The sequence below is a fragment of the Neopelma chrysocephalum genome, unplaced genomic scaffold, assembly GCF_003984885.1.
Source record: "Neopelma chrysocephalum unplaced genomic scaffold, ASM398488v2 Primary Assembly neopelma1_253, whole genome shotgun sequence".
In the NCBI taxonomy this organism is placed as follows: Eukaryota; Metazoa; Chordata; class Aves; order Passeriformes; family Pipridae; genus Neopelma; species Neopelma chrysocephalum.
In genome coordinates, this window is record NW_020897915.1 from 530,604 (window position 1) to 544,174 (window position 13,571).

Below are 13,571 nucleotides of genomic sequence, written 5' to 3' on the forward strand. Positions count from 1 at the left end.
AAAAAAGACACTTGCAACTCCAGTTGGTGTTTTCCTCCAAGAGCTAAGCAAGCCTGAAGGGATCTGTGTGATTCTCTTCCTTGTTTTCCTTCCAAGCTGTATTTACTTGTTTACCTGCAGCTACATGGATAAATAGGAAATGAGGAGCCAAGAACTCACAAGAGGCTGAAAACTGAGGAAAAAAGGAGGAGGAATCCTTGGCACTGGGCTCAGGCACCTGACAGGCTTCTGTTCCCACCTCCTCAATCAACAGCTCTACCTATGGATTCACTTTGCATCCAACATGGCATGTTAACAACAGTCGCAAGGAAAACAGGGAGTTCCTGTAGGAACACACAAGCCCAGCTCATTCCAGAGGTGCATTTGCAGCTCAGCTTTAAGCAGGAGGAGGAGTCCAACCAGCTCAGTTTTCCTCACCACAACCAGATCCCTACCAATGGTTCTCCAGCACCAGGGAAGTGCCAAGACTGTGAGACTGATGAACAGAATCGTGATGGTTTTGGAGAAGTTTCCTTCCACTTCCAGAAGAATGAAAGAAGGGTGAGAAGATGATCAGCTGCTGTGACAGCACTAAAGGGAGAGTTACCACAGCTGACCCCAAATCTCCTTTGAGTGCTGTGAGCACTTAAAAATCTAATTTCTGTTCAATTCTATTCCAGTTTCTCGCTATGATACACTCAGCACCTCCATTCCCTGCTCGGGCTCTGAAGCCAAACCCTTGAATTCCAGGAACTGCCATTAAAACACCAAAGAGTGTTTTGTTGGGAAGATCACAGCCTTTCCATGGCATCCCAGAGCTTCCTAACAAACTGAGGAGAGCACTTTTCAGGGCATGGATGAGGTCTGAGAGCAGGAACAGCTCCCATCACATTTCTGACTGGCTCCTGGCACGCCTTTGCCTCAAGGTGGGTCTGTCCTTACTGGAAGCAGCCCAACCATGGCTTTAATTTCTTCCCATCCCCATTCCCACCCTCACAATGGAAAGAAATAACATCCTGTCTTAATTATTCGGCCTGTACAGTACTATGACCTCTAGGAACATTCCTGTAAAACTGGACCACAATTCCCATTTAGACTTCAGTGCTTTACCAAAAAGCTGCCAGGAAAAAGGGAAAGTGTTCCAGCTCCAGTGTGCATGGATATGACAGATGTATTTCTTTAGAAAAAAGATCAGACTAGAAAAATACTTTTGAGCTCTAAGTTATGCAGCCAAAGCTGGTTTTGAAGAATTCAAATCAAATCAACAGTAACAGGTGAAAAAAAAGATCCTTATGGAATACGTTGCCAGCATTGGAAATGGGATGCAAGGAACACTGAAATCATGAAATAAACTTCTAAAACAAAGTGTGAGGGTGGTTCTCAAGTTCACTCACTCCAGTCTTATTTATCCACAACTCCTTTTTCCTGTCATTACCAGAGCAGAGGAAGGAGGTGTTTATGGAGACGAGGGAAGGTGAGGGCCAACAGTCCATCATTTCCCTGGAGCAGGACTTGTGGCAGCAGGTTTTGAGATAAATAATGCTACAAACTCTTCAGCCTCCCCAGTAAATCCAGCTCTGCAGGGCTCATCCTGGATTTGAACACTGGCTAATGGTGAAGTCCCTGGATTCTACATAAACCATGGAAAATCGCTCCCCAGACAAGAATCCTGCCCCTCTACTCAGCCCTGGTCAGGCCACATCCAGAGTGATGTGTCCAGTTCTGGACTCCTCAGAACCGGAGTGACATGGAGCTCCCAGAGCGGGTCCAGTGCAGGGAACAAAGAGGATTAAGGGACTGGAGCCTCCCTTCCAAGGAAAGGCTGAGGGAGCTGGGCTTGTTCAGCCTCGAGACACTGAGAGGGGACCTCATCCATGTGTATAAATATAAAACTGGGGGGTGCCAAGAGGATGGACCAGGCTCTGCTTGGGGATGCAGAGCAGTGGGACAAGAGGGAACAGGTAGAAACTGATGCACAGGGAGTTCCACCTGAACATGAGGAAGAACTTATTTCCCGAGCACTGGAACAGATTGCCCAGAGAGGGCTTGGAGTCTCCCCCACGGGAGATATTCCAGAACCATCTGGACACAATCCTGTGCCATGTGCTCTAGGACAGCCCTGCTTGAGCAGATAGGCAGGGCCAGATGACCCACTGTGGTTCCTTCCAACCTGAAGCACTATGGAATTCTGAAAGATTTCCTTCCTGCAGCATTCCTTGTGTTATACAGAACTGCCGACAGCAAAAGCAAAAACTCCTCTTTAAACAGTTCCAAAGAGACCCTTCCCGTGGATACAAACCATTATCCAATGCTCTGCTCCACACAAGCCAAACACACTGATGGTGTGCCAGTGCTTCCAGGGAGGATCCCTCCAACACTGTACATTCACTTCCCACAGGGCACAGCTCCATGGAGCCCTGAAGCAGCAGTTTAACTGCAACAGCAAAGGAAAGGAGGAAAGCAGCTGGATAGCAAAGGTGGGATCCTGGGAGCCAGAGTGTTTACAATCCATTCAGGCTCAGAGGGAGACAAAACACGAGCACATCCTGCTCAGCTCAGGATGCCAGGCAGACCCAGGAAGTGTTGGGAGCTCCAGACCTCTGGAGCACGCAGCTCCCAGCCTTAATCCACCCAGGAACCATTGCTGAAAGTGTGTTTCCAAAGTGTCTCTTGTGAGGAACAAGGTGAAGAATTCCCCAGTCCAGCAGGAGGAGGTGGAGATGAGGCTGCCTCTCCCAGATGAGGTATCTGCTAAACAGGGATAATGTGGGACCTGAGGAACCTGGGTTGGAGAGAACAAGGAAGAGGCACCTTCACGTCTGGGACGGAGCCACCACCAGGAATTGGAGGCCAAAGGCGTTTCTTCCCAACGCGGGTGGGCGGCTGCTCCTGGTGAAGTTCAGCCACAAGGTTGTCCTGTGGGAGCAAGGACTCGGAATATACGGAATCACAAGAGGATCTCATTGAAAAGGCACTAGGAAGAAGCAATATAGTTTTAGGTTAACAAGATTCATTCTATTTCCAATGACTGAGTGTGCTAAAAAAGCTGTACAGTTTGGGATTTCTAGGAAAAAAAATGCTGCAGAATTGTTGTGGGTTTGTTTTTTTTTTAAACAGCAAAAGCGTAAAAAGAAAAGTAAAGCTCTTTTCAAATTATTAAAATGCTGAACAGGTATACAGCAAAATTATATTAAAAACAGCAGCAGACAAAGTCCATCCCATCACCACTGGCAAGGGACATGTAAAATGTTTATAAGGTTAACTATAAAACAATTTTACAACCAAAATATGAACAGGCCAATTCAAGTATATATATACAGAATATATTAAAATCATATAAATTATATATTTATACAAAGGGCACAAATATAGCAAAAAGCTATAGCTGATTAAACAGAAGTGAGCTTGAATGATCAATTTTCATCTAGAGATGTTATAAATTTCTCCCAAATTATCTTTTTTTTTTATTTAACCTGGATAGATTGATACCTCAGATACCAAGAATACAGAAAGCATAAGAAAAAAAAAAAACAGCCAAAACTCAAAGAATTGTTATGCTGCATGAAATGAACCTAACAGTGGGCAAGGTACATCTCATATGAAATTCTGATTTAATTATTTCCATAGTAAACATTTATCAGCTCTCTTAAAAAGTCAGGAATTTCAAGTGATCCACTTCAGATGTACCACCCTCGTGCATATATTTGATTGCATTTGAATGTTTGATTTGCAAACATTTGGGGGGGAAAAAACAAAAGACACAAACACAACTCAATCTGCAAAAAAAAAAAAAAAAGGTGACAGATGGCAGCAAGTTGAAAAGTGAACAAAAATTCTCAGCTGAACTGGAAATGATGCTCCCCTTCCAGCCAAAATGCTTTACAGTGAGCTTAAAAAATAACTTATTTTAAATTGTTTTTTTTTTTTATTTTAAACGTAACAACACGTAGCCACAATGCACTAAAGCACTTGAGAAACTAAACACTCCCAGCCGTGGGTTTATATTTAAACTCAGACTAAGTGCTCTCCTGAATTCAGGTTTATGCAAATCAGTTCTGTGTAAGCTGTACCTAAACCTGGTGTTGTGCTGCGGCACCACCCCCTTCATCCCTGCAGTGAAGCCTGGCTGCATCCCTGGATACGTCAGAGAAGCTGTGGCTGCCCCATCCCTGGAACTGTTCCCAGTTGGATGAGGCTTGGAGCAACCTGGTCTAGTGGAAGGTGTCCCTGCCCACGGCAGGGGGTGGAAAGTGGGTGATTTTAAGGTTCCTTCCAACTCAAACCATTCTGTGATCCCATGACCTCCACACACCCAAGGGTCCTGGACGTGCCAAGCTAAGTTAAGCAGAAATAAAAAGGCCAGACTACGCAGACACAGAAAATACTGGCTTAAAACTTAAGTATTCAAAACAGTAAAGTGGTTTTACCAGATGCAGAAAAAAAAAAAGACAGAAAAAAATCAGCCATCTCCCACACCTAATGGCCAGTGGATATCTATTACACTGAAAGGAAATCAATACAAACAGGATTTCCTCAGTTTCAAGTAATCTTTGATGCCTTTTTGGCCAGCTGTGTTATACCATAATAGATATTTTAATAGCTTTTATCCTCTACACTTTAGGCAGCTAATTTTTCTCTTACATACCCAATTATCTCTAGTGAACATTCACCTCTGGTTGTCCACACATTCTGTATTAGCTCCTTGAGAAACTATTCAAGTTAAATTATATTGCAAATTAAAGACAAGTTACATTCCGTATGTTCCTTCTAGATTTGAAAAATAGGTTTTAAAGGCTTGTCAAAGTTTAGAAGAGAAAACCTTTCCATTAAAAAATCTTAGCTTAAAAAAATCATTTAAGACACCTTTTTCTGATCCAGGGTACTAATAAAAAGATTACAAATATACTACAATTTGACCAAGAAGACTTCATGAATATGCTGCTTTTGAGCATGCAACAACCACTGATATCTGTCGAGTTCCAGGTATCAATGTATCCCAACTCCACCCCGGCCCCTCCAGCCCCACCCCGACCGCCCCCCCCTTATTAATAACATTATAAAAAAAGGGTAAAATCTAGAAGTTAGTGGCAAAAATCTTCACAGTAAAATCATTAAAGGAAACTTTTTATTGTGGTCGCCGCCGAGCGGCGTTCAGTCGATGGGGCCCTGGAAGATGAGCTTGACGCAGTTGTGCTCCCCGGAGAGCTGCGTGGCGCAGAACGGGCAGGCGGCGTGGAACGCGTGAGTCCCGTGGGGCAGCGGGATCTGGGACCAGTACTTGGCGGACTTCTCCGAGCACACGTGTCCGCAGGGGGTGAAGGCGTGGGTGGGGGGCCCCGCGTCCACGTAAAAACCGGCCTCGCAGCCCAGCCAGAGCGGCACGTAGGGGCCCACGGTTCTGCACATGGGGCACTCGCGCTCGTTGGCCTCCGTGTCGCTGCGGTGCCCCCAGTTGTGGTAGCCGTGCACGTGGCCGCAGCTGAGGTAGGCCCAGGGCTGCTTCTCCTCCACCACATCCTTCCTGTTGATGCTGGGAAAGGCCAGAGTGTTCAAGCCCACGGGGCACTGCGGCCTGGCAGCGTTGATCTCCTGCCGCAGGGCCTCGATGTGTTTCTGCGTCGGGGTGTGCAACAGTCCGTCCGCCGTCCTCCACAGCAGGGTGGCCCCGCACAGGTCGATCAGGGAGCCGTCCTGGAGGATGTTGGTCTCATTTTCTACCTGGTGGTGGGACACAAGGGGAGGTGAAGTTCAGCCCGAGAGCTCTGAGAGACAACCAAGTTAGTTCTGCAACTGCATCGTCTTGCTCACCAAAGCATCACCATCCCTACATGTCACTTCATTTTGTCTTATTGGTGCCTTGTGGCCCCTCCTCTGCCTGAATCCACCCCAAGTCTTATTCTGTATTTAAGACTATAAGAACAGAACCACAGAATCAACCAGGTTGGAAAAGACCTCTGAGATTGTCAAGTCCAACCTTCAGCCCAACACAATCTTGTCCCCCAGACCATGGCACTGATGCCACATCCAGTCTTTTCTTAAACACCTCCAGGGACAGTGAATCCACCACTTCCCTGGGCAGCCCGTTCCAATGGCTGATCACTCCCTCTGTAAGAAATTTCTTACTGATGTCTAACCTAAATCTTCCCTGGCACAGCTTAAGACTGTGCCCTCTTGTCCTAATAAGCATTGGTTTCTTATTCTGTGCTTGTACAGGAGGTTCAGCATTTCCAACAGCAACACTAATTATTATAAAGAGTCTTCCTGCCTGCAATTCCTTGGGAAAGGATATACCCCCCCACCCCTGAGCATGCACTTTCCCTCTCTAATATTGATTTCTCTGTGTGCCTTTGTCACAGTTCAGTAACTCATGATAGACTGAAGAGGAGACTTGCCATTCCCTAAGGGCTGCATTAGCAGGTTCTCTCCTGGAATTCTTTGCCCACAGAGACTGACAGAGGCTGCTCACTCAGTAAAAAATCCTTTTTGGACTAAAAACTGCTATCCAGGACAGTTCAGGTATTCCATGCAAATACAGCCCCAGTGTGCACTGCCTAAAGGCTTCTCTTGTCTGATTAAAAGCAGTTATTTGAAACATTTTCAAGGGATTATGACAAAACCACATTGTACTTCACTGAAATATTCCTGATTTTAATGTCACAAACATATAAGCAATTTGTGCTTTTCCTATCAGTTCAGTAATGATGAATATGTATTTAAAAAGTTCTTTATGAAATAAAGAGGAAAACAGACCTACTGCCTGGCTTTATACACACAAAGTATGTAGAAAATACCACTAATGCAAAACAAACACCCAAATACAAACAAACACATTAAGTAGGTCACATGAAATCATCATGTCTGCCTCAGAATACTATGAATGACAACCAATTTGGCATTTACATTTTAATCCAGTTTAAATTCACAGCTTAACTGTGGATCATCCTTGCACAAAACACCTCAATGGCACAATGCAGACCACAGATAAGAGGTCACCAGTGCAAAATACTTCCAGCAGAACAATTCAGTGGCTCAAGTAGAGATGAGAGAAGCCTGGATTTGATGCTCTTTTCACATAATTCCTTCACAAACAGCAAAGCAAAAAGCTCCCTCATATGCAACGTGTTCAATTCATTATACAAGCCTGCATTTGGTTTTATGAACCCAATCAACGAATACTGATCACATCAATACCAGCGTGCCATGTAATTTTATTGAAATGAGAATTCGAGTCATTTTGGATGCAGGGAAGGGGAATTCATTTGTTTTGCTGTGCCTTTCTTCAGCAGCACTAAAAAGGTGTTTTGCTACCCACGTACAAAGGGTGCAATTGCCACATCATCTGTCCCAGTCCCCGGGTGACGTTCGCCTGCCACTGTTAAAAAGTGACAAAGCAATTTATGTCCTGCAGGGTGTCTGCTGAAAGCAGAACAGTCCAACTCCATTTCCATAACTCCCTGAGCAGTCAGTTTTCTGCAAAGCCAAGGGCAGAGCTGGAAAGTCAGTTCAGTGTGTGGGATCCCTCCAACACCATCGAGCTGATGGGAGCTCAGGGTAGCAACACAAAAGTAACTTTGGCATGAAGAAGAGGAGGATATTCCCCCAGTCTATATGGTGGTGTTTGACTGCTATCATTTCTTATCCCTTTTCCTTCTGCCCCCAAAGGAAAAAATAAAATGCATTCTCCTTTGTAGGCTCTACAGGTCTTGAGAAGAGGAAAGAACAAAAGCTATGGGAATTCTCTCCCATCTTGTATTGAAAAGTGCACACATGCTTTCATGGAACTGGTTATGAATGTCACAGGTCTCTGGCAGCTGAAATCTCTCACTTCTTGTAAAGGCAAAGCCCATCCTGCCTCACAGGATAAAACAGGAATATACTTTCAGGGCTTCTCTTATCCTCCTAGTGGCAAGTAAATCAAACAGAAGGTGTGTTGTCCAAACTGCTTCTGCATGCAAGTGGACCCTTCAGACAGCACAGCTCCCCGTGCAGTAACTTCCAGACAGCCCCAGATCCCAGGAGAACATTGCAGAGATGGAGATTCAAGAGCAGAGTTTATTTAGCTTTTACACTCTGTGCTGTTTCACTTGGAAAAGTGGCTTCAGCAGCAAATTTAGAGTGTTCTGTATATCAGAAACAGAAGAGCAGTGCAGAACCTGCTGTAACACACACATATTTAAATGCTTTCAGTGCCCACCACCCAGGGACAACACTGACTCTGCAGTCACCCCACAACTGCCTCCACTCAGCGCCAGGAAAACAAGCATCCCTTGTTTTGTTTTAATCCCCAGTCACTCCCAACTCACCAGTTTCCCCCTCTGCTGGGCAGACCTGGTTTCCCGGAGCGTGTACACATCCCCACAGACCGAGATCTCCCGCCACACTCCGGGCTTGGACTCCTCCGTGAACCCTCCCTTGGGATGCATCACCAGCACCCCGTTGGTTGTCAATCCATCCATGTGGCCATCGGGATTTTTCCACTTTGCTGCTTTTTCCTGCGTGGGACAGTCACAGTGACCATCAAAACACATGAAACCAACCTGAAGCAAACCCACCAGCAGTTACTAAAGTGGAGCTCCACTGCTAAAGACAATTATGACCACGAGTCTCTGCTGCTCATAACTCAGGCACATAAAACTGCAGTTCCTCCTTAACACTGCAGCTGGTACTTTGGGGTAATAAAAGCCTAATGACAGTGTAAGTTATCAAGTAGTACAAGGAGATTTTGGGGCTTGCAAATAACAGAGAATAAAACCCAGAGCTTGCTCATAACAATTATTAGTAGTACTTACACCAAGAAATATGTTTTTAGACGAGTCAAAGCCAGCTGCAAAGATCCTTGCTGTGTAAGGTGGGCTCCTGTCACAAACTATCCTGCAGGCAAAGCGGGATATGGTGCTCTGGGTGATCTGGGTTTCATCATTATTTTGACTTCCAGAAATGGTATCTGTTACTACAAAGTCTATGGGGCTTTCTGTGGACCTCCCAACCTGCAAAAAAATAAAGATAAAAATATAAATAGAAATACCCATGGAAATACGAAGCACTGAGGCCACGGTTCTGACAAGTTAATATTGATGGCATCAGTAAAGTACTGTCTCCTCAATTTTTGGATGGCAAGATGCAATCAGAGACTCACCTGTATTTGTCACAGGCAGAAACACCTCACTGACATGGAATGGCAAATTTTCACTTACCACAACTGATGTTCATGTTTGCTTGAAACAAATCAACAGAGCTGATTGCTTTGATAGAAGTATTGTCAACAAAAAAAAGTATTATCACCTTGTATTTCCTCATCCAACCACAGCAAATTACTTATATTCTGTCAGTGAAGGAAACACTGGCTTGGATTGACAAGTTTTATTCACATTTCCAGTTCCAAGGCAATTTGCCATGAAAATAAAGGACTTTTTTTAGACACATCATAACAAAAAGCTACCCACCTTCACGTTTTCAGAATTGGTAGTCCCAGAAAGAAGAGTTTTCAGGAAAAACCCACCACATGATTAACAGAATTAATAAACTTTCTCCAGCAGAAATGAAACACACTTGATCAGTAGACAAGAATATTTTTCTATTTTGCCATCTATGAGTTTTAATTCTAAAACTGGGAAAACATCCAGGCATCTGGAACACTTCATGACACATGGATAGAGGGAACCTGACTGCCAACTAAACGTACAGTGAGGCTTTATCAATATTTCTACAGGCAAATTAGTGTTACACCAATTTTGAGCATAACTGGGAAGGGGAGCTGAGGAACAAGGAGAGGAACAGAATATTAATTTTAAAGACAACTTGTGATCAAACAGAATTAGGAATATTCCTCACACGAAACCACCTTCAGTATCAGGCATCTACATTTATATAAAATAGCCTCCTTGCTGCACAGGATCTCACTGTCCCCCAGGAAGTTACATTTGCTTAGTTCCTGCTTTTCAAAGCAATATGGGGAGATGTGTGTGGTTCCACCACTAACTAATATCTCTGCAAACTAAATTTGCTGCAAAGACACATTATTCAAGAGTCAAGGAAAGTAATATTATTAATACCTAAACTCCTGCCCCAACTGAACTGACAGAAATAGCACAGGGATCTCTCCTGTACTTCTCTTCTACTTCAAGCTCTACTTTGCAGGGTTACACTCCAACACATGTCAAAATTCCCATCTGATGTGACACATCCAGTTATTTTCTCCATCTCCCAGGTCTCAGCCCAAGTAGAAAATGTGATGAGTTTGCTGCAGAGGAAACACTCAAAAAGGCCTAATCAAAAGTGTACATTTCAATTTTTCACTCCCAGAACACCCCAGAGACAGAGTTTAGAAACTGTTTAATATGGGACACTTCTGATTTATAGAACTTGACAACTTGAAGCTAAAATTCACAAAGCAATATTCTTCTTCTTTTTACAGTATTATTTCTAACAGGCTTCTATTTCCCATCCAATGCAATTCCTGTTAAGAGTCAGCACCAGGAACCTTATGAATAACTTTTGACTATTCTCTGTGTGCAGTTTCTTAAAGAACAATCAACAACAAATATGAAATTAGTTTGTTCATAACAAGTTTCTGCCTGTTGCAGGCTCTGAAATAGATCATTCCACCAAAGCTTTTAGATGCAATTAGAGAAAAACCTGCCTCATTTTTCCTTAAAGGATGACAAAACACACAAGTGCTTGCTCCCAGTCTTTCTCACATCACACTAATTGGTAACATGAAATACAAATATGTTTGGATGTAACCATTAAAATCTATAAACAAAGCTTTTATGTGGTTTTTAAAATCTCTGAAATGGCAAGTAATATTTTATATAAATACAGTAAGTACTTTACTGATCTCATTCGTGTCACAAGTATGTCTATGTGAAATCAAATAATTCAAATATTTGGTTTTCTTCCCTTTTTTTCCCTGTTGAGAAAGCCTTCTAGAGGATCAGTCATGCATTGTGCTACTTTTCAACATCAGAACTTAATTTTAAGAAGTGGCCTTCAAAACCTGGCAATTTCTTCATGCTCTGTATCAAATCAAGAATTTGGGTTTGAGATCATCTGACAAGAAACTCCGTAGGGAATAAATGAAGAACTCCATGTTATCAAAATTACCCATCAAAAACTTGAACTCATCTGCTGTTGCAGTCAGACCACAATCACTACACACCCAGTTCTATTATTCAGAGCTACCTTTTTACACACTTCATTACTCATTTTCCTTCTGCAGCACAGAAGACTTTCTTCTTCCTACCAATTTCAGGCTGTGTTTTGGGACTCTTCTTGTTAACCGTGTCATATTACATATTATTTCACAAAGCTGCTTCCAATAACAACCCATAAATCTTCCAAGTGATGCCTAAGACAGGGCCTGTTGTCTCCACTGCAGGTGATTGTTGAAGGCTGCATAGGAGCCGGGCAGTCCATCAGTTTGCTCGTGTCTACTGTCAATCACAGCAGTTCTATTAAAAACACTCCCTCCTGAGACGAGGCAGAAGCAGAAAACCTGCCAGCAGATAATTTAACAGCTGCACATCCTTGGTCTTCAACAGAATTTCACTGTGAGGAAAAGGAGAATTGGGCCGTGCATCTTCTGAAGGGCTGTTCTTCAGCAAGAAACCCACATTTCATATGGAATGTCCCTGCTCCTTGGACAAGTTACTTAGGGTAGAAGCTACATATTTTGGTTCCTGGTGTAATCAAACCATTCTCATCCCATCAAAAATATGGCCATTTTCCATTTATTACAGAAAAATGTCAAGAAAAATGGTATTTAGACAGCCTGAACACTGCTCTTCACTGTCTTCTGAATTTCCTTCCTGTCCCTTGTATAGTGTCCCATATTTTCCACATATGGTTCACTTTAGATAAGCACTTACTCATGCTTCTTCCTGGTTTTAATCTTGGAAAGCATAAAACAAGCTGTTGTGAGTTTGCAATCTTCCAAGTTTTCCTGTTTGTTTCTGGTAAAACCGCAGACTACAAGTTACCAACACAACACTTCTCACTTTTTCCTTCAAAGAAAAGAACTGACAACAGATCCCTGAAGTGGATGAAGGAAAAAAGGTGACAGTTTTTTTGTGAACTGTGAATCTCCCTCATTTTCCCAGGAAATCAGCTTTAACTCTATGGATTCAGTCCACACAGGTTAGAAATGGTGCCTGACCTTTTGGCATTCCTTTTCCCCATTTTGGATCTCCCTGACTAAAATGTTACAGCCACCATTCCAAGCTTCTCACATCCCTTCCTGGGGTTACTCTGGGGAACTCCTGCAGTGCAACCATCCCATTACACAGGGGGAAGCAGGGGAGATTTGAAAAAAGCCAAGTGATTTGCCCAAGATAATACATGTTAACAGCATCAAAGTGGGGCCTCCATGCTCAGGATAATCCTGTGGCCCAGGCATTATCCTTCCCTCTTCAACTTCTGCATCCTCAGTGTGCTACACAATCCAGGAAAACACACATTTGAAAAGAAAACAGCGAATTCCAAAGATTGACTATCCAAGTGATGCTTGATCAACATTAAAAGTTCACTCTGGATCAACAGACACGTAACTTGTCATCACATCCCACAGGGCTGCACAAAACACTCCTCGAGTAACTTCTCTCCAACTGCCCACAATCAGATTACTGGGAATAATTAAAATCTAATGGCTTGTTTTATAATGGAAACCTCTCCAAGCTGCTGTCTGGTATCACTTCAGCAGCCAGTCACTGCCACAGTCGAGCAGAGAATTCCTGTTTCCCGTCTCACCAGCCCCTCCAGGCCAATGCATGGAGTGCAATCCTCAGGGAACAGCCACAGGGAGTGGAAATATGAACCAGGGCACAGCACTTGGAAGTTACAACATGACCATCTACACATCTCAAGACTGAAGAAACAGACTGCACTGAAAAGAGGACTTATAACAATACAGAAGCCTTAACCCTTATCAATATCTGTGATTTAACCTCCTCAATAAAAGCTGCAACCACCACCAGGACAGTCTGCAATCAAGAGAAGAGCTGTCTGTATACAGTGCACCCAGAAAAGCAGCTGTTCTGCAACTCTTTATTAATTATTTTAGTGTAAAAATTCCAGCTTTCAAAAATGGCTTTTTAAAATTTACAGACAGGAAAAAATTTCATTGGAGCCACTCAAGAAATAAACAAGTATCACACAGTAACCAAAAGGATGGGGGATATTTTTCTTTTACTAGAAAACATAGAAAAAAAAAAAGCTATTTCAGTTCACCCTGAGTGTGTGATCCTTCATCCTGCAGCAAATGAACAAGACTGGGTTTTAATCAATTCCTATTTGGATCTAACAGTTCCAGTCACACTGGGAAAATTTAATATAGAGCAAAACACAGAAGCCACGAGAGGCAAAGACACCCCATCAGAGCTATTTCTTCTTCTGTCAACAGCACTCAAGGGCTGACCCTCCTAAATATGAAAGGCTGGAGGAGAAGGGATAATGATTCCTGGGGAGATGCCCTAATTAGGAGTCACAGACAAGACAGATCTGATCAGTCCAGAACAGAAAAGGCTGTGTGTGTGTGTTTGGGTTTCCCCAAGTTTGAAGTCTAAGTTTGTACAGGATTTCTGCTCCCTTATTATACA

General features: G+C 43.3%; 1 protein-coding gene across 1 annotated transcript in view; it reads right to left on the minus strand.

The window, feature by feature from the left end:
- Positions 1–5,085: 5,085 nt before the first annotated feature.
- PELI2 (pellino E3 ubiquitin protein ligase family member 2) overlaps positions 5,086–13,571 on the minus strand; it is a 64,988-nt gene continuing 56,502 nt past the window's right edge. Inside the window, exons 4-6 of the mRNA XM_027704038.1 lie at positions 8,769–8,966; positions 8,283–8,471; positions 5,086–5,697 (exon numbers count right to left, since the gene is read on the minus strand). Coding sequence (XP_027559839.1) covers positions 5,131–5,697; positions 8,283–8,471; positions 8,769–8,966 — 954 coding nt within the window. The 3' untranslated portion in view covers positions 5,086–5,130. The remainder of the gene's footprint in view (positions 5,698–8,282; positions 8,472–8,768; positions 8,967–13,571) is intronic.